The sequence below is a fragment of the Leptodactylus fuscus genome, chromosome 4 (assembly GCF_031893055.1).
Source record: "Leptodactylus fuscus isolate aLepFus1 chromosome 4, aLepFus1.hap2, whole genome shotgun sequence".
NCBI classification, from domain to species: Eukaryota; Metazoa; Chordata; class Amphibia; order Anura; family Leptodactylidae; genus Leptodactylus; species Leptodactylus fuscus.
The window spans coordinates 87805345-87826732 of NC_134268.1; the positions used below are offsets into that span (position 1 = coordinate 87805345).

Consider the following 21388-nt stretch of genomic DNA (forward strand, 5'->3'; position numbering starts at 1 on the left):
TCACGTTCAAACATCAAAGTCTGCAAGCTGGACTTTTCTCTTCGCTGACCAGTAGAAAATTGGCGTATCTACCCACGTGAACCGAATGATGGAAACTGAGTACTAGTGTGATCCCAGCCTTAGTTGTAAGGATCCATCAAATATATTGTTAGGAAATATAAGGCACCTAGATACTCACAGTTTGTTACATTACAGCACCATTGATAAATCACAGGGACAAACCAGCCTTGTTTTTATGTTTTTATTTCTGTACACATACAGTACAAATAGTTTTGCGCAGATACAACCAGGTGACATGCACACATTTAATTTTAAGACATGTTTCAGTACTCAATTTGAAAGCTTGTGCTATGGATGTGTACCACCAAACTACTCCTGAAGATCAAACAAAACCAGTATGTTCTAAAACATGTATGTACTAAAAGTAAAATCAGACCAAAAACATTGTTGTCCTTGTACAGAAAACATAAAAAAGACACATTTTCACAAATGTTTGTGGCAGGAGAAACTCTGATCGTGTAGAAACAAATTTCATGTAACTACCTACAACAGGTTTCCTCTAATCCGTATGTTACAGGTTATACTGAATGCATTTTTCACCTCGAAGGAAACTTCAATTTGACACATTCTTACATATTACCTTATCATTATTCGTACTGATGGCCAATTGTGATATTAGTATTAAAAAAAAACAAATAAAATCTTACTAGGTATGAGTGACCAGTATAACCTATTGCTCTGGATCCTAAAATAATGGCAATGACACCAGGATTAGCAGTAGTGGTTTGACAAGTCTACAGTACTATGTCAACAATTCATGGATGATTGCTTCAAGATTACTGTACAAAGAAGACACTAAAAGTTATTACTTTTAAAAAGGAACAGAAATGTGAGGGATCGGTGTTAAACACCTGGAATAAAATAGGCTAAATCTCCTCCAAAACACTCACGGTACACTTCAGAACACAGGTGTTTTTTTTTTTGTGGTTTTGTTTTTTTTTCTTTTAAGGTGCATCATATCCCCGTCATTATTAGAGGGGATGCAGTGCGCTTTAAGTCATCCCGACGGTTAAAGTGATCAACACTCACAGTTCATTTAATGGCACTTCTTCCGATTTGGTGACCCGTGATTTTGGCTTCACAACATTTAGCAACATTTATTAAAATACTAACATTGATTTTGCATTTGTACAAACCCCAACTTCCCTCCCTCAAGATCACAAAACTAGATCGGCCACAGAAATTGATTTTCTTTCTTCCATATGATGCATCTAAAAACCCCGACAGCAACAGCATAGTTCACATTATGATCAACAGTATTCAACTAGAAAGCACTAATGTAACAGCTACACAGAATACACTTTCATCAGCAGGCCATGAGGCTCGATACCCTTGTAAAGGCCATTCTCTATGCAAGGTGTTACAAGAGCTAACCTTTGCAGGACGGGGTCTCTCATTGCTAGAATTTAAGAATGGAAATGGTGCTGCCATCGGACTGATTTTACATTGAGTAACTGGTGTATAAATAAGCTCTGTACCAAGGTAGAGATTAGGTATACCCTGCACGTGTATTGTCCTGTAACCGCCCATCCACATGGAGTAGTAATGATTTCTACACATTCACACCCATCCTAGATTAAAAAGATTCCTTTATGAATGGTTTTAGAAAGTCTTACTAGTTTCTTAAGTCCTCCACTGCCGCAGAAAAGATTCATGGGCTGATGATGGAGACTCACCCCGATCAACCATACAAGCATCTTAACTTTCTTGGATTTCTTGCTTGTGGTTAATCATAACCAATGTAAAGCAAGTGTTCCTTGCTTCTGCTGATGGATCTAATGTTTTCTACAATGGTATTGCAAAGAATTTACAATCTCCTGCTGACCAGCACATGTGGTCTGACGTGTGACCACCACTGCTATACATCATAGAGGCATTGACTCTCTTGATGGGAAAATAACTGTGCCTTCCATCGCAAACGTTCTGTTTAGACAGGAGGGAAGAGTATTCGGCAGAATTTGGCACATATTGACTTCACATCTTTAAAAGCCTTTTCCCAAGTGTCTTCAATGTAAGACATAAAACCTGAGGGGTAACCATAAGGTACACTCAGTAACAGCTGCAGGTAATAGAATGATGGCAGCTAAAAGGCTTTTTCAAGGTAGTGGTATTTCTCATTTCCCAACTGTTCTGTATTGCTCAAGTATTCAAGCGAAAAACAAACAAAAAAAGAAAGATAAGAAACATATTAGAACTTGGAGTCCATTAGCTCAATCTTCCCTTTCATGTTCATGTAGGCATATGTGGATAAGTGTCCAACCGATGAGCAGAAGCCTCCCACTACTGTTACGTTGTCAGGTTCCTCCTTCAGAAAGCATGGGGCCAAATGTTGGATGCCATTCTTCTTGCTATTTTACATTTTTTTATTTGGATGTTACCTGGGCAGCTATGAATGTAATGCATGGGACAGAGAATGAAGTGGAAAAGTAGTCGTCACAGAATCACAGTCATTCATGGCGTGTTCATGTCTGTGGAAATGTTTATTTGCTTTTCAGTCTATATAGTTCATCCTACAAATGACCAACTGCGAAAGATGTAACAGATAAGTTGGTGGAAACTAATGTTAGGATCAAATGATCGGTGATCGAAACAAAACCACTTCTTTAATCCTGAAGTGTTAGAGGCTGAATTTCCTTTTGGGGGTTCTCCTTAAGGTTGAAGGGGCCTAAGCACACTTAGCAGCTGTGGGAGGATGCCCCAATACCAGAAAATCCTATGGTTGGTCCGTAAGACCTGTGCAAAGGGGAAACAAATAATAAATACATGAGATGTTTCTCCATGGCAGTAATCTGGCTATGTTGATTTTATACCATTGACTGTGGTGTTTTCAGATACACCATCCCCCATGGCTACAGAGTCATGGAGACCAGAGTAGTCCTTAAGTTCTGAGTTTGTTAACAAGAGTGGTTGCTCTCCTTTCTTGTGAGGTAGGAGAGGCTGGCGGGTGTAATGCTCTCCATGAGGGATGTTTTCCGGGAGGCTTTGGTTCTTACTTTCAGGCAGTAGAAGGATGCAAATTATACAAATCAAAGTACAGCAGGCAAAGATGACATGGTGGAGGAAATACCCCTTTTGATTGTGAAGCTCCATGATGGGGGCGGTTAACATTCCAAAACCAGCGCTGGCTAAGACCAATCCCAGGCCTCCACCCCTAAAGAACAGAAAAAAGAAATATATATTTACAAACACAAAATACAATACTACATTCCTAACGTTAAAAGGAGTCTCATTTGCAATAGCCATTTTTAACTTAACATATCTGTGCGTAGCCTTTAGAAAGTTTATTCCAGGGATACCTTTTATTCTATCATGGGCACCAGGGTTTTTTTTTAATTATCCTGGTTTTAGTGATATGCAAACTAGCCAACAAGGAGCACCGGGAGCCTTCTAAATGTTACTTGAGTTGCTTCTTTACACAGGATTCCTCCTCCAACATTTCTTCACTGCTTCTAGAGGGTGGTGAGAAGGGGAAGGCTGCTGCTGTGGCGCTCAAGTAACAGTTAGAAGACTTCCGATGCTCCATGCTGGCTAATTTGCATCTCACTAAAACCGGGATAATGCAAAGATGCCGATGCCGATGATGGAATAAAAGGTATCCCTGGAATAGCCTTTCTAAAGGCCACACACAGATATGTTTAGTTAAAAATGGCTATTGCAAATGATAACCTAAAAGAACAAATAACATTATCAAAACTAAACCAAATTTTCTTCACGTGAATGTGACAAAGTAGTACACGTTATATAGCACATTGTAGGCGGTGTTCACACTGTTGGATGCTTTTTTAGAAGACTCCTTTGACAGTCCTTGTCATACATGTGGTATCCTATCCTATTTAACTGTGCATTACAGCCCTTAATCTTTGGGCAGTACATTCCTCATAGCAGTATTACCGCTTTCATCTTCAGTGATTCCAAGGCAATCCGGTGAGTGTAGCATTTATGCTCTCTAGTACACCCAGCGGTTTTCATTTTCTTGTATTAGAAATTTGGGATCGTTCATTGACATGTTTTGTTTACTATTTCATTATTCATTGATGTACCTATTCCTTTACTATAATTCACAAATAAATATTTTTGAGATTGATATGCAACTCTATAGTATAGGAGTCACAGGATTCGACCTTAAAAATATAAGTCGTGATATGTATTAATGATTTCATGTGCTTCTGAACAAGATTCTATTCTGATACACGTTTTGGAGAAGTCTTTATATGTCTACATATGAGTGAGTTACATATTACCTATGATCACTTATGTACTATATCATTCTATACCTTTTTGTTGTAGCCTAAACGCAATCCTTGTACATATGTGGGTAAGAAACCAAACTGTGCTATTGAATTGCACTGGCTAATTTTATTAGCAAATTATTCATATTTTGATTTGTATTTATATTTTTTTGTATAAAGGTCTGATGAAGAGCTACATAGGACCAAAAAAACATTTTGCCATTGGTGGATTGTTGCACTTCCTGTAAAATATTGCTGAACTGAATAAAATAAGATTTGCATGAAGTTTATCAATCACTTGCCTGGATTACATTCTTGAATACTTTGTGGTGAAACCTTTTTATAAGCAACTATTAATAATTGGAATCTTGTGATTTTGTTTTCATGATGTTCATTCTGCATTAAAAATTACATTGCAGCTTTGTCTGGCAGGTCATTACGATGATACCATATTTATATTAGTTTTTTTAGGTTTTAACAATTTTACTAAATAAAATGGCATTTTTAGAAAAAGATTTATTGCCTAGGGTAATAGTTTTTTTTTTTAGTTTTTTTTTTACTGTTGACAGCACTATGTCAAGGTTCTTTATTTGCAGGGCAAACTTTTTTTTTTTGTTTTAATCACATTTTGTTTTTCATTTTTTAATTAATTTAATTGTAACTTTCTACTTATTTCTCTGTTCTATGGTGGGAAGGAGTAAGAGAGTCCTGTGGATGGTCCTAACAGTGACTGCGCCTATAGAAATAGCTGTTAGGAAAGCATAGAAAGAACAGAAAAATAAATGAATAAGTAAATCTGAATCTTTTCCAATAAAACTATATATCAATCAACTCAGCTCCTCCTGTTCTGGAACATGCTTCATGCAGAATTCACAGCTTTTTCTTGGTGACAAGTTCCATTTAAATAACATATCAGGAAACAAAAATGTGCTTATTGCTCAGTAATGGTGGGGGTTAGAGAAAAAATTCCAACTGTGATGGAATCGGTGGAGCAGCGCCTATTAACAGATGCTAACAACTTGAATTGATGGAGTTGGTGAAAGGATTTATGATCAAAGGGGTGTGAAAAAAGTTATTATTAGCTAGAAAATGATGGTTGTCCTATATGCTAGCTACTTATATCTACAGTATGATATAGTACAAGAAGCTGTATGTTGTACAGTAACCCTGGGTTCACACCAGCAACTGGACTCAGTTATCAGGTTTATCAGAAACCTGTCATGCCGAGTCGGGCCGTGAGCGCCGGTGAGCGTTTTATGCTCTCCACGGAAAAACCGTTTTTTTGTTGTTTTTTTTTAAACCGGACCCAAACGGTTTCGCCGCGGAGAGCATAAAACGCTCACCGGCGCTCACAGCCAGATACCTTTCAAACCCATTCAAATGAATGGGTTTGAAAGATGCCTGCAGGTTTCCACCTCCTGCCCTGTTTTGTACAGGAAACGGAAACCTGCAAAACGGAGACCAGGCACAAATGTGAACGAGCCATTACTGGTTCACAGTCTGGTGAATACTATTCTACTATGTAAGAGCATGGTTTACTACCATAAGCAGGAGTGATTCTAGCATGTAATAGGTTATCGTTCAGGATCAGTTGTTTTTATTATATCTCTCATTACCACTAGAGGGCAGGCAGTGACAGAGATACAACTAACTGATATCATAAAAGCACGGACAAAAGGAATATTAAATGGAGTCCGTCACCAGAGTACAGCATACCAACCGAGCCCCGGAGATAAATAGGTTAGGGTCACCTGAATTATATTGTGTTTTGCCTCTATTCCTGAGATATCACTGTTTTTGTCAATATGCAAATAAGCTATTTGGAACAACAAAAGCATTTTGCTTTTACCCCTTTGGAGCAACATCAATGGCCTCAATTCTTCAAAGAGCTCATTAGCATATCGACAAAATTGCTAAATCTCTGCATCGGAGATAGAGTGGAAAAGCCATCCCTGCAGATAGAGGGGTTAGGGGCACCTGAAGCACACAGTCTTTTCTTCTCGCTGCTCCTGTTGCTGAGAGACTGTGTTTTTTGCCTGTACACAAATGAGCTCTTTGGAGCAATGACGGCTTTGCTGCTTACCTCTTTGTAGCAAGGAGGGGAAAGCTGTTGCTCCAAAAGAGCTCATTGGCATAGTCACAAAAATGGCAATATTTAAGCAACTGAGGTATCGATTCACAAAGGAAAACACGGTTTGATTCAGGTGACCCTAACCTATCTAGATGCAGGGCAGGGTTGATATGCTTGATTCTGGTGATAGAATTGCGGCATAAATTTTTATGGCCTTTCAGTAAGTCTTCCTATTGAGAAACACTTCAGTTATCCTTTCCCCTTCCTGCTATGGCTACTTTCAGGCAACAAAAATTACTGTGGGTCATACACCACAGCTAAAAGCGGCCACGTGTGTGTGTGTGTGTGGTTCTACCGACAGTCCCCTGACCACAGGTGTTGAGGGAGAAAGCGACCAGACGTGTTGGATTTAAAGGGGCTCCATCATTGAGGAAAAGTCATTTTTAACTAATCCCATACTTGCATAGCCTTTAGAAAGGCTATTCCAAACCTACCTTTAGTATGTAAATTGCCTTAGCGGTTTTTTAATAAGTCCGTTTTTATTCATATGCTAGTTAGACTGGTGTACGATGCATCGTGCACTCTCTTTGCTATTGTTTCCTATGTGTGTATACAGCACAGGCTGCTGCTGCTGATGACTTACTGTTTGCCTCACACACATAGGAGATAATAGGAGAGAGGAGGCTGCTGGGAACTTCCTGAGCTGGCTGGAAGCTAATTAGCATATGAATAAAAACAGGCTAATTCAAAAACCACTGAGGTAATTTACATACTAAAGGTAGGTGTGGAACAGACTTTCTAAAGGCTATGCAAGGACGTGATTAGTTAAAAATGTCTTTTCTCAATGATAGAGCCCCTTTAAAGAGGACCTTTCACCATTTTGCCCATAGGCAGTTCTATATACTGCCGGAAAGCTGACAGTGCGCTGAGTTCAGCGCACTGTCAGCTTTCCCGATGTGGGCCCAGTGTGAATAGCTTACGGTCCCGGTACCGTAGCTCTTCTATGGTCAGAAGGGCGTTTCTGACAATCAATCAGAGACGTCCTTCTTCACAGCACAGCCAATCGCGCTGTGCTGTGAGAGCCGGGAGGAACGCACTGAACTCAGCGCACTGTCAGCTTTTCGGCAGTACCGTATATAGAACTGCCTATAGGCAAAATGGTGAAAGGTCCTCTTTAAACATGTCCGATACTTATTTCACAGGAGATAACTTGCTCACAGTGGCATCTGGAAGTGGTTCATTCCCCTCTCTCAATGAAATCCACATGCATGCTCAGCTAAGGCAGTCCTGTGTTTTTATTGTGGAGCTTGGAGAAATATTTGTTTGGCACACAGTAGTTGTAGGAGTATAGTCCACTCCACACTGGAGTGCACATTAAACACAGATAAGATAGACAAACTTTCAAGCCCCATTAAGAAATATTTGTCAAGCTAACTAAAATATCCTTGTCCTTGTGATAGCAACAGTTACTTATTTATCTTCGTTATTTCTGTGAAGAAGGGGTTACAAGAAAAAGACAAGATTTCCTTATTCTCAAGTGCTGCAGTTAATTAACTTCGGAGACTAACGCCTTCCCTCGGTGGGAATATTTACCAGACAAAAGGAATCATTCAGGGAGTTTCAGAACTAGACGGGATCCAAAAGTGTGATGCAACAACAGTCAGATTATGTGAAATGCATTATAAAGAAAACATCCTGCAATGATGCATATTAAACAGTGCACTAGACCCCCCTCAGCCCTCAAGGTTAAGCACCAGCTCTATAGGCGTGTAAGATACCACAAGTGTGAGGAAAGTTTATTTGCAGCAAGTATTATTCTTCCTACGTTAGGAGCCAATGTATTCCAAAGATCTATACAGAGAATGCATTCATCCTCTTTGGCTCCATACCCAATGAAAGGTACAATGTAATCCACCATCCGACCGCAGATGCAGCTCACATACATCGTGGGTATACAACAGTTTTTGGTTTGAGGGCTTCATTTGTCAACTTGCACATTTAGTGCTCAGATAAATGGGCTTTATTTATGCAATTATCAGATCATGTGAAAACCAAAAGGACTACGTCACTTACACTAGGACAGAGACATGGCTGAGAAAGGCCTAGGAATCAAGATAATACTCAGCACCGTGTGGAGATTAAAATTTCATCAGAAGCCAAATCATGGGCATAAATGCCACCATAATGATAAAAAGAAAAGTTCAGTTTCTATAGTCAAAATTATTATTTTATTGGTCACCTAATGACCCATTATTTTTTCTTGTTGGTTATACAGTACTAAAATGTTCTGTGGCATATTAATAGTTGTACTTGTCCCCAATATATAAGCAAGACAAGTAGTGAACAGCAACTAGACTACATTAGCACTATCATGGCGCTGGTCACTGACAATGCTGCTAGTCTGGCGGCTGTAACAGGCAATACCACTGAATTTAATCAATGACCTCACAGACAGTTCCCAGGCCAAATGCAGAAAAGAGGAAACACTGGATTATTCACGGTCTTGTTCATTGCTGCTTCAGCATATAAGATAAAATCCAGTGCTGTCTTTTAGGGATGCAATGTCATACATGTATTGGAGTTTTATGTTATGTGTTTTTTTTATATATATATATATATATATATATATATATATATATATATATATATATATAAAATAGCATAGGATTCTTACACTTTTTTAATACTAGAGTTCTGATTGGCTCTACAAATCTAGCCATATGCCCAAAGAATAGTATAGAGTAAGAGAGTGCTCCAATGTCCTAGTCCTTTGCAGATCTCCAGTATACAGACTACAGCCAGCTAGCTCCCAGAATCATTTGTTACAGCTAATGGGATACATCCTGGAGATCAGGAGTTATTGGTATTATGTCTTACAGCTTGCCTGGAGACAACGCTTTTACCTTGTTTTCCATGAACACCTACAGCAAATCAGTGATGAGTGGAAGCGCAGCGATGTGAGCCCCTGTAAACAAGGTCTTCTTCAATCACTTCCCTTGCTCCGTCGCAGTGATTTGTAGGTTGCTTTCTCAGCATTCAGTCATCTCTGCACTTAGTCTAATGCTAAAGCCCAATAATACAAATCGTAGTCTGACTCTGCTGTTTAGCTCCAAATGATAAGAGTCAATGTTGTAGCCCTGAAGCAGCAAAGTAAGCAGTTACCATTCCTCCACTGAGGGTGCACATACCACTACAACCTCTGACACAGTTTTGGAGTGTGAATTATATTAACCTCTCTTATCTATGTCCTTCCCACAATGACTGTGGAGAGATAGGCTTGCATGAGTGACATAGCAGCTGTGAATGTGTGAAACCAGGCCAATGAACTCCAGTGAGCACACACAAATAATATTGTAGTAAAAGATCATTTCTATACTGCGGCTTTAATATAATGTACGGAGGACCATCACTGGTCTCAGCAGTCATGTGTATGTAGTAGACCAACGGAGCACCAGGGGTCCAACAGGAGAGTCTTTTTTTTAACTCCTATAATATTTTGTTCACTGCCCATCTTCTATAACAAGTAGGAATACAGCCTTGCCTATCTTTCTCACATTGGTCATCAGTTCAAAAATACATTATTTATATTTAATAATTTGTTCATATTACCAAGAACACCCTCTTAACTTTGATTGATCTAAGGATTACTAATGTGAGACAAACCAATTTTCAAAGAAGTGATGGCAACAATGTCATGACCTCGTCTTTGAAATACATGCACTATGAGGGCAGCAGGCCAGTATATGTGACCCCATGCAACATTAGCAGTTCTTAGTGCATGCCACACTGAATCCAAACAGGTTAGAGAGAAATTTTGTGTTATTCACTGTTGTCTCAGCACTGGTGATTACACCATCACAGCTTAGAAGTATATACATTTTTGATACAATGGTTTACAAGTAACACATCCACCTACCTGATCACAGTGGGGGTGATTTCAGCACAAAAAAACACACTTAAGCTTCCAACTGCATGAGAGGAGAACATCCCGATGATAGAGAAGATTACGGAGAATTTATTCTTCACAGTTTCACTCATGCCTTATAATAGAAATACAATATAATTAACATTCATTGTGCTCAGACATTAACTGATGTATACACGATATATTTACTGTATACATTCAGACTAACACAGACCCCAGATTTGCATGACAAAAAAAAAAAAAAATAGGGAAAAAAATATTTAAACTTTTGGGTGGGCAAAAGACATGTATTTGTGATTGAATGTGTGGTTGTATGTGTGATTGGGAGGGGGGGTCAATGTAACTAACCTTGATGATCTAGTCTAATGCCTCCTTCCTTAGTATTTTGGGGTCGATGAAGGAGCTAGCAGCTAAAAGCTTCCTTCTGTTCAACTTAGTGTGTCCTTATCCCATTACACAGCACACACAGTTGGTTCAGTTCCTATGCACACAGAGTAATGTCCCAGCCTGAACTTCCTATGATCTACGATGCTTGGAGTTCCTGTCTCCTCACTACTTCTACTATCGTATATGATATACAGTACAGCACAGTAGAACCGCAAGAAGATTCTTGGCATCATATAGTATATCACTATAGTGCAGGGATTACCAATCCCTAAACCAAATTCTACCTGGGAGATGAAGTTAATATATGGTCTGTATTTTCCAGTGTTCATGCTGCATGTAGCTGACGTCATTTACACCATATCTCCTTCCACAGCTCTCCCCTGCATACAGGTTCTTATACCTCAGCAGCAGATGCTTATTTCATCATTAGAAGGTCTTGTAGATCTTTCAGCCCATTTAGGGTAAGTTCACACAGAGTTTTTTGGTCAGGGTTTTGAGGCCGTATCTGCTTCAAAACCCTGACCAAAAAGACGTCTCCCATTGAAATCAAGGGGAGCCGCTCAGGTCTTTTTAATCGGGAGCTGTTTCTTCCAGCTCCCGGAAAAAAGAAGCGAGATGCTCATTCGCCTCGCGATTCGGCCTGAAGAAACTCCCTCCACCGGACTAGGCCCATTCATTGGGCCTAATCCGGAGCAGAGTGTGTGGCTGGATGCCGGTGTGCGGCTACGCGGTTTTTGGATCAAAACCTTAGGTGGCCTCTGCCTCAGGTTCCGATCCAAAAAACTCCATGTGAACTTACCCTTACTCCTGCTTCTTGTGAGTTATAAGGACCTACACAGTAGGGAGGGCTGTAGTTCTCACACAGTTCTCTACATGCTTTATAATAATATATATATATATATATATATATATATATATATATATATATATATATATTTATATTTATATATTTATATTCGGCTTCCTCTCTTGCCTGCAGTGGTCTGATAATGGCATATGATGGTCATGGTTCTCCCAATCATTATAGAAGCGATCAGGGGGATCTGGCCCTTTTTATCCACATTGCTTTGGACTATAAAAGATGCAGGCATTTTTATGGTTGTTTTGTATATGTTATATACACTATGTATAAGGTTTTCTTAAATATGTTGACAACATACATAACGATACTAAAATTGAAAATTTGTTACAGGATATCTGGTCTGTATAGGGCAGTGGTTTTCTGGAGAGGTTTCACTATATTACTAATTCAGCCAATGTACATAAAGATATAATATCTTACCTGTCTCAGGGCGCTGGGTGTATTTTCCAATCACTAGTCAGATACAGCAGAAAATGCAGGGAAAAAGAAAATTGGAAAATATCATTTCATCACAATCCTCAGTACATTTTACAGAATGTTAAATATTTGCAGCTTTGAGGTAAGAAATGTTTAATATGATAGTAATACACTCATGATGACATGAACGTCTCTTTTATTATAACTATATACTGTCTGGTATTAATCTGTATATTTGTTTTACCAGAGCACTGCCTGCAAAATAAGTCTCCATACACCGTTGTATCTCTTCAATAACAAACACAACCCCCTCCCCCTCCCCCAAAATAGCATGTCAATATATGGAAGCGCTGCATTTTTTGTTGCAGATTTTGTTGGATTTAACAGAAGGGAAACATCTAAGTGCAACCTTTGTGTAATCTATTCCTTTTCAAGCCACTCCTGACTGAAAGGCAGCAAAATCTGCAACAAAACACACTGCATTTCTACAATGTAGGGCTTTAGCGTAAGGTCAAGGGGACTACAGTACATCAGCCCCTGCAGGAGCTACAAATCCCCTTAAACCACAGTACAGAGCTCACTCTCGAAGTAAAAGGTCACCGAATTCTGAGCAGCACTGCACATTAGTGAGTGTAGAATGTTCTGAACATTAGAGTTATTCCTATCATATACATATATAGTACATCCACACTTACCAAGAGGACAGGAGTATCCTGTTCCTAGTCTGCCATGTATGACAATTAATGTCACTGTATCCGAAAGGAGAATGAACAGAGAGGTGGCCATGCACGCACGGTCTCCATTCATTTCTATTAGTATTAACGGAAACATCTATTCATGCCATAAACATTTATAATAGGAATAACTATTAGAATGAGCAGTTGAAAGAATTAATTCCTTAAATGTTTTTGCCCACAAAAAGCTTTTATCACCAATAAATTTAATTTTATGACCAGTACCAATCACAAGAATGGCGGTCTTGTGTCCCTTGTCTGAATGAAATTGTGGTCACGTGTGACAGCTGCTGCTCTATTCAGTCTCTATGGGAATATTAAGAGAAGTGTGCATGTGATGAAGAATATGGACACAGGACACCTATTCTTGTGATCAGAGGGGTCCCAACATTGGAGACCTCTGCAATTATACATTCAGAACTTATCCTATGGATATATAATAAGAGATATTTGTGGGTAATCCCATAAATGCACTTGTCAGATTCACTTTTCAGGATGCCATATAAGATAGAAACTAGGTAAAGAAGGGGACCCTAGCAGCCTGAACTGATTTACTGTGAAAATCTGAACTGAAATGTGGTCTATAAGATAAATAATAGAGATGAGCGAACACTAAAATGTTCGAGGTTCGAAATTCAATTCGAACAGCCGCTCACTGTTCGAGTGTTCGAATGGGTTTCGAACCCCATTATAGTCTATGGGGAACATAAACTCGTTAAGGGGGAAACCCAAATTCGTGTCTGGAGGGTCACCAAGTCCACTATGACACCCCAGGAAATGATACCAACACCCTGGAATGACACTGGGACAGCAGGGGAAGCATGTCTGGGGGCATAAAAGTCACTTTATTTCATGGAAATCCCTGTCAGTTTGCGATTTTCGCAAGCTAACTTTTCCCCATAGAAATGCATTGGCCAGTGCTGATTGGCCAGAGTACGGAACTCGACCAATCAGCGCTGGCTCTGCTGGAGGAGGCGGAGTCTAAGATAGCTCCACACCAGTCTCCATTCAGGTCCGACCTTAGACTCCGCCTCCTCCGGCAGAGCCAGCGCTGATTGGCCGAAGGCTGGCCAATGCATTCCTATGCGAATGCAGACTTAGCAGTGCTGAGTCAGTTTTGCTCAACTACACATCTGATGCACACTCGGCACTGCTACATCAGATGTAGCAATCTGATGTAGCAGAGCCGAGGGTGCACTAGAACCCCTGTGCAAACTCAGTTCACGCTAATAGAATGCATTGGCCAGCGCTGATTGGCCAATGCATTCTATTAGCCCGATGAAGTAGAGCTGAATGTGTGTGCTAAGCACACACATTCAGCACTGCTTCATCAAGCCAATACAATGCATTAGCCAGTGCTGATTGGCCAGAGTACGGAATTCGGCCAATCAGCGCTGGCCAATGCATTCTATTAGCCCGATGAAGTAGAGCTGAATGTGTGTGCTAAGCACACACATTCAGCACTGCTTCATCAAGCCAATACAATGCATTAGCCAGTGCTGATTGGCCAGAGTACGGAATTCGGCCAATCAGCGCTGGCTCTGCTGGAGGAGGCGGAGTCTAAGGTCGCTCCACACCAGTCTCCATTCAGGTCCGACCTTAGACTCCGCCTCCTCCGGCAGAGCCAGCGCTGATTGGCCGAAGGCTGGCCAATGCATTCCTATGCGAATGCAGACTTAGCAGTGCTGAGTCAGTTTTGCTCAACTACACATCTGATGCACACTCGGCACTGCTACATCAGATGTAGCAATCTGATGTAGCAGAGCCGAGGGTGCACTAGAACCCCTGTGCAAACTCAGTTCACGCTAATAGAATGCATTGGCCAGCGCTGATTGGCCAATGCATTCTATTAGCCCGATGAAGTAGAGCTGAATGTGTGTGCTAAGCACACACATTCAGCACTGCTTCATCAAGCCAATACAATGCATTAGCCAGTGCTGATTGGCCAGAGTACGGAATTCGGCCAATCAGCGCTGGCCAATGCATTCTATTAGCCCGATGAAGTAGAGCTGAATGTGTGTGCTAAGCACACACATTCAGCACTGCTTCATCAAGCCAATACAATGCATTAGCCAGTGCTGATTGGCCAGAGTACGGAATTCGGCCAATCAGCGCTGGCTCTGCTGGAGGAGGCGGAGTCTAAGATCGCTCCACACCAGTCTCCATTCAGGTCCGACCTTAGACTCCGCCTCCTCCGGCAGAGCCAGCGCTGATTGGCCGAAGGCTGGCCAATGCATTCCTATGCGAATGCAGACTTAGCAGTGCTGAGTCAGTTTTGCTCAACTACACATCTGATGCACACTCGGCACTGCTACATCAGATGTAGCAATCTGATGTAGCAGAGCCGAGGGTGCACTAGAACCCCTGTGCAAACTCAGTTCACGCTAATAGAATGCATTGGCCAGCGCTGATTGGCCAATGCATTCTATTAGCCCGATGAAGTAGAGCTGAATGTGTGTGCTAAGCACACACATTCAGCACTGCTTCATCAAGCCAATACAATGCATTAGCCAGTGCTGATTGGCCAGAGTACGGAATTCGGCCAATCAGCGCTGGCCAATGCATTCTATTAGCCCGATGAAGTAGAGCTGAATGTGTGTGCTAAGCACACACATTCAGCACTGCTTCATCAAGCCAATACAATGCATTAGCCAGTGCTGATTGGCCAGAGTACGGAATTCGGCCAATCAGCGCTGGCTCTGCTGGAGGAGGCGGAGTCTAAGATCGCTCCACACCAGTCTCCATTCAGGTCCGACCTTAGACTCCGCCTCCTCCGGCAGAGCCAGCGCTGATTGGCCGAAGGCTGGCCAATGCATTCCTATGCGAATGCAGACTTAGCAGTGCTGAGTCAGTTTTGCTCAACTACACATCTGATGCACACTCGGCACTGCTACATCAGATGTAGCAATCTGATGTAGCAGAGCCGAGGGTGCACTAGAACCCCTGTGCAAACTCAGTTCACGCTAATAGAATGCATTGGCCAGCGCTGATTGGCCAATGCATTCTATTAGCCCGATGAAGTAGAGCTGAATGTGTGTGCTAAGCACACACATTCAGCACTGCTTCATCAAGCCAATACAATGCATTAGCCAGTGCTGATTGGCCAGAGTACGGAATTCGGCCAATCAGCGCTGGCCAATGCATTCTATTAGCCCGATGAAGTAGAGCTGAATGTGTGTGCTAAGCACACACATTCAGCACTGCTTCATCAAGCCAATACAATGCATTAGCCAGTGCTGATTGGCCAGAGTACGGAATTCGGCCAATCAGCGCTGGCTCTGCTGGAGGAGGCGGAGTCTAAGGTCGGACCTGAATGGAGACTGGTGTGGAGCGATCTTAGACTCCGCCTCCTCCAGCAGAGCCAGCGCTGATTGGCCGAATTCCGTACTCTGGCCAATCAGCACTGGCTAATGCATTGTATTGGCGTGATGAAGCAGTGCTGAATGTGTGTGCTTAGCACACACATTCAGCTCTACTTCATCGGGCTAATAGAATGCATTGGCCAGCGCTGATTGGCCGAATTCCGTACTCTGGCCAATCAGTGCTGGCCAATGCATTCTATTAGCTTGATGAAGCAGAGTGTGCACAAGGGTTCAAGCGCACCCTCGGCTCTGATGTAGCAGAGCTGAGGCTGCACAAGGGTTCAAGCGCACCCTCGGCTCTGATGTAGGAGAGCCGAGGGTGCACTTGAACCCTTGTGCACCCTCAGCTCTGCTACATCAGAGCCGAGGGTGCGCTTGAACCCTTGTGCACACTCTGCTTCATCAAGCTAATAGAATGCATTGGCCAGCGCTGATTGGCCAATGTATTCTATTAGCCTGATGAAGTAGAGCTGAATGTGTGTGCTAAGCACACACATTCAGCTCTACTTCATCGGGCTAATAGAATGCATTGGCCAGCGCTGATTGGCCAGAGTACGGAACTCGACCAATCAGCGCTGGCTCTGCTGGAGGAGGCGGAGTCTAAGATCGCTCCACACCAGTCTCCATTCAGGTCCGACCTTAGACTCCGCCTCCTCCAGCAGAGCCAGCGCTGATTGGCCGAATTCCGTACTCTGGCCAATCAGCACTGGCTAATGCATTGTATTGGCGTGATGAAGCAGTGCTGAATGTGTGTGCTTAGCACACACATTCAGCTCTACTTCATCGGGCTAATAGAATGCATTGGCCAATCAGCGCTGGCCAATGCATTCTATTAGCGTGAACTGAGTTTGCACAGGGGTTCTAGTGCACCCTCGGCTCTGCTACATCAGATTGCTACATCTGATGTAGCAGTGCCGAGTGTGCATCAGATGTGTAGTTGAGCAAAACTGACTCAGCACTGCTAAGTCTCTGCATTCGCATAGGAATGCATTGGCCAGCCTTCGGCCAATCAGCGCTGGCTCTGCCGGAGGAGGCGGAGTCTAAGGTCGGACCTGAATGGAGACTGGTGTGGAGCGATCTTAGACTCCGCCTCCTCCAGCAGAGCCAGCGCTGATTGGTCGAGTTCCGTACTCTGGCCAATCAGCGCTGGCCAATGCATTCTATTAGCCCGATGAAGTAGAGCTGAATGTGTGTGCTTAGCACACACATTCAGCTCTACTTCATCAGGCTAATAGAATACATTGGCCAATCAGCGCTGGCCAATGCATTCTATTAGCTTGATGAAGCAGAGTGTGCACAAGGGTTCAAGCGCACCCTCGGCTCTGATGTAGCAGAGCTGAGGGTGCACAAGGGTTCAAGTGCACCCTCGGCTCTCCTACATCAGAGCCGAGGGTGCGCTTGAACCCTTGTGCAGCCTCGGCTCTGCTACATCAGAGCCGAGGGTGCGCTTGAACCCTTGTGCACACTCTGCTTCATCAAGCTAATAGAATGCATTGGCCAGCACTGATTGGCCAGAGTACGGAATTCGGCCAATCAGCGCTGGCCAATGCATCCCTATGGGAAAAAGTTTATCTCACAAAAATCACAATTACACACCCGATAGAGCCCCAAAAAGTTATTTTTAATAACATTCCCCCCTAAATAAAGGTTATCCCTAGCTATCCCTGCCTGTACAGCTATCCCTGTCTCATAGTCACAAAGTTCACATTCTCATATGACCCGGATTTGAAATCCACTATTCGTCTAAAATGGAGGTCACCTGATTTCGGCAGCCAATGACTTTTTCCAATTTTTTTCAATGCCCCCAGTGTCGTAGTTCCTGTCCCACCTCCCCTGCGCTGTTATTGGTGCAAAAAAGGCGCCAGGGAAGGTGGGAGGGGAATCGAATTTTGGCGCACTTTACCACGTGGTGTTCGATTCGATTCGAACATGGCGAACACCCTGATATCCGATCGAACATGTGTTCGATAGAACACTGTTCGCTCATCTCTAATAAATAACTGTTCACAGACAGAGGTGACTGGAAGCTAATGTGGAACCTGTAAAAAGAACCCTATTTACATGGTACGTGTGTCCTTCTCTGTGGTAAAGGGGCTTATAAGCCATCTTTGGTACCAGAGCCAAGAGGCATCTGCACCCTCTCTATAGGTTTATGGCTACACCCTTGACCACATTGTGACTAGAGATGAGCGAACACTAAAATGTTCGAGGTTCGAAATTCGATTCGAACAGCCGCTCAATGTTCGTGTGTTCGAACGGGTTTCGAACCCCATTATAGTCTATGGGGAACAGATACTCGTTAAGGGGGAAACCCAAATCCGTGTCTGGAGGGTCACCAAGTCCACTATGACACCCCAGGAAATGATGCCAACACCTCTGGAATGACACTGGGACAGCAGGGGAAGCATGTCTGGGGGCATCTAACACACCAAAGACCCTCTATTACCCCAACATCACAGCCTAACAACTACACACTTTACACACTCAATACCACCTCTCTGACAGTAGGAAAACACCTTGAAACATGTGTATTTGGCACTTGCAGTGAGGAGAGCTTGTCACCAGCAGTGAATTTGGCCCTTGTAGTAAGTTGAGGTTGGCACCAACATTTGTTTTGAAAATCAGGGTGGATTGAGCCTCTAACCAGCAGAGTTTGGGCAAATTCATGGTGGAGGGAGCCTCTAAAAACCCCAGTTTGGACCAATTCATGGTGGAGGGAGCCTCTAACCAGCCCAGTTTGGGCAAATTCATGGTGGAGGGAGCCTCTAAAAAACCCAGTTTGGACCAATTCATGGTGGAGGGAGCCTCTAACCAGCCCAGTTTGGGCAAATTCATGGTGGAGGGAGCCTCTAACCAGCCCAGTTTGGACCAATTAATGGTGGAGGGAGCCTCTAACCAGCCCAGTTTGGACCAATTAATGGTGGAGGGAGCCTCTAACCACCCCAGTTTGGACCAATTCATGGTGGAGGGAGCCTCTAAACAGCCCAGTTTGGGCAAATTCATGGTGGAGGGAGCCTCTAAAAAACCCAGTTTGGACCAATTCATGGTGGAGGGAGCCTCTAACCAGCCCAGTTTGGACCAATTAATGGTGGAGGGAGCCTCTAAACAGCCAAGTTTGGACCAATTCATGGTGGAGGGAGCCTCTAAAAACCCCAGTTTGGACCAATTCATGGTGGAGGGAGCCTCTAACCAGCCCAGTTTGGGCAAATTCATGGTGGAGGGAGCCTCTAAACAGCCCAGTTTGGGCAAATTCATGGTGGAGGGAGCCTCTAACCAGCCCAGTTTGGACCAATTAATGGTGGAGGGAGCCTCTAACCAGCCCAGTTTGGACCAATTAATGGTGGAGGGAGCCTCTAACCAGCCCAGTTTGGACCAATTAATGGTGGAGGGAGCCTCTAACCACCCCAGTTTGGACCAATTCATGGTGGAGGGAGCCTCTAACCAGCCCAGTTTGGACCAATTCATGGTGGAGGGAGCCTCTAAAAAACCCAGTTTGGACCAATTCATGGTGGAGGGAGCCTCTAAACAGCCCAGTTTGGGCAAATTCATGGTGGAGGGAGCCTCTAAACAGCCCAGTTTGGGCAAATTCATGGTGGAGGGAGCCTCTAACCAGCCCAGTTTGGACCAATTAATGGTGGAGGGAGCCTCTAACCAGCCCAGTTTGGACCAATTAATGGTGGAGGGAGCCTCTAACCACCCCAGTCTGGACCAATTCATGGTGGAGGGAGCCTCTAAACAGCCAAGTTTGGACCAATTCATGGTGGAGGGAGCCTCTAAAAACCCCAGTTTGGACCAATTCATGGTGGAGGGAGCCTCTAACCAGCCCAGTTTGGGCAAATTCATGGTGGAGGGAGCCTCTAAACAGCCCAGTTTGGGCAAATTCATGGTGGAGGGAGCCTCTAAAAAACCCAGTTTGGACCAATTCATGGTGGAGGGAGCCTCTAAACAGCCAAGTTTGGACCAATTCATGGTGGAGGGAGCCTCTAAACAGCCAAGTTTGGACCAATTCATGGTGAAGGGAGCCTCTAAAAACCCGTTTGGACCAATTCATGGTGGAGGGAGCCTCTAACCAGCCCAGTTTGGGCAAATTCATGGTGGAGGGAGCCTCTAAACAGCCCAGTTTGGACCAATTAATGGTGGAGGGAGCCTCTAACCAGCCCAGTTTGGACCAATTAATGGTGGAGGGAGCCTCTAACCAGCCCAGTTTGGACCAATTAATGGTGGAGGGAGCCTCTAACCACCCCAGTTTGGACCAATTCATGGTGGAGGGAGCCTCTAACCAGCCCAGTTTGGGCAAATTCATGGTGGAGGGAGCCTCTAACCAGCCCAGTTTGGACCAATTAATGGTGGAGGGAGCCTCTAACCAGCCCAGTTTGGACCAATTAATGGTGGAGGGAGCCTCTAACCACCCCAGTTTGGACCAATTCATGGTGGAGGGAGCCTCTAAACAGCCAAGTTTGGACCAATTCATGGTGGAGGGAGCCTCTAAAAACCCCAGTTTGGACCAATTCATGGTGGAGGGAGCCTCTAACCAGCCCAGTTTGGGCAAATTCATGGTGGAGGGAGCCTCTAAACAGCCCAGTTTGGGCAAATTCATGGTGGAGGGAGCCTCTAACCAGCCCAGTTTGGACCAATTAATGGTGGAGGGAGCCTCTAACCAGCCCAGTTTGGACCAATTAATGGTGGAGGGAGCCTCTAACCACCCCAGTTTGGACCAATTCATGGTGGAGGGAGCCTCTAACCAGCCCAGTTTGGACCAATTCATGGTGGAGGGAGCCTCTAAAAAACCCAGTTTGGACCAATTCATGGTGGAGGGAGCCTCTAAACAGCCCAGTTTGGGCAAATTCATGGTGGAGGGAGCCTCTAAACAGCCCAGTTTGGGCAAATTCATGGTGGAGGGAGCCTCTAACCAGCCCAGTTTGGACCAATTAATGGTGGAGGGAGCCTCTAACCAGCCCAGTTTGGACCAATTAATGGTGGAGGGAGCCTCTAACCACCCCAGTTTGGACCAATTCATGGTGGAGGGAGCCTCTAAACAGCCAAGTTTGGACCAATTCATGGTGGAGGGAGCCTCTAAAAACCCCAGTTTGGACCAATTCATGGTGGAGGGAGCCTCTAACCAGCCCAGTTTGGGCAAATTCATGGTGGAGGGAGCCTCTAAACAGCCCAGTTTGGGCAAATTCATGGTGGAGGGAGCCTCTAACCAGCCCAGTTTGGACCAATTAATGGTGGAGGGAGCCTCTAAAAAACCCAGTTTGGACCAATTCATGGTGGAGGGAGCCTCTAACCAGCCCAGTTTGGGCAAATTCATGGTGGAGGGAGCCTCTAAAAAACCCAGTTT

At 43.6% G+C, this 21388-nt stretch overlaps 1 protein-coding gene across 1 annotated transcript in view; it reads right to left on the reverse strand.

Moving 5' to 3' along the window:
- Window positions 1–453: 453 nt before the first annotated feature.
- Window positions 454–21388, reverse strand: part of SLC22A23 (solute carrier family 22 member 23) — a 113397-nt gene continuing 92462 nt past the window's right edge. Inside the window, exons 8-10 of the mRNA XM_075270752.1 lie at window positions 11955–11987; window positions 10277–10400; window positions 454–3211 (exon numbers count right to left, since the gene is read on the reverse strand). Coding sequence (XP_075126853.1) covers window positions 2854–3211; window positions 10277–10400; window positions 11955–11987 — 515 coding nt within the window. The 3' untranslated portion in view covers window positions 454–2853. The remainder of the gene's footprint in view (window positions 3212–10276; window positions 10401–11954; window positions 11988–21388) is intronic.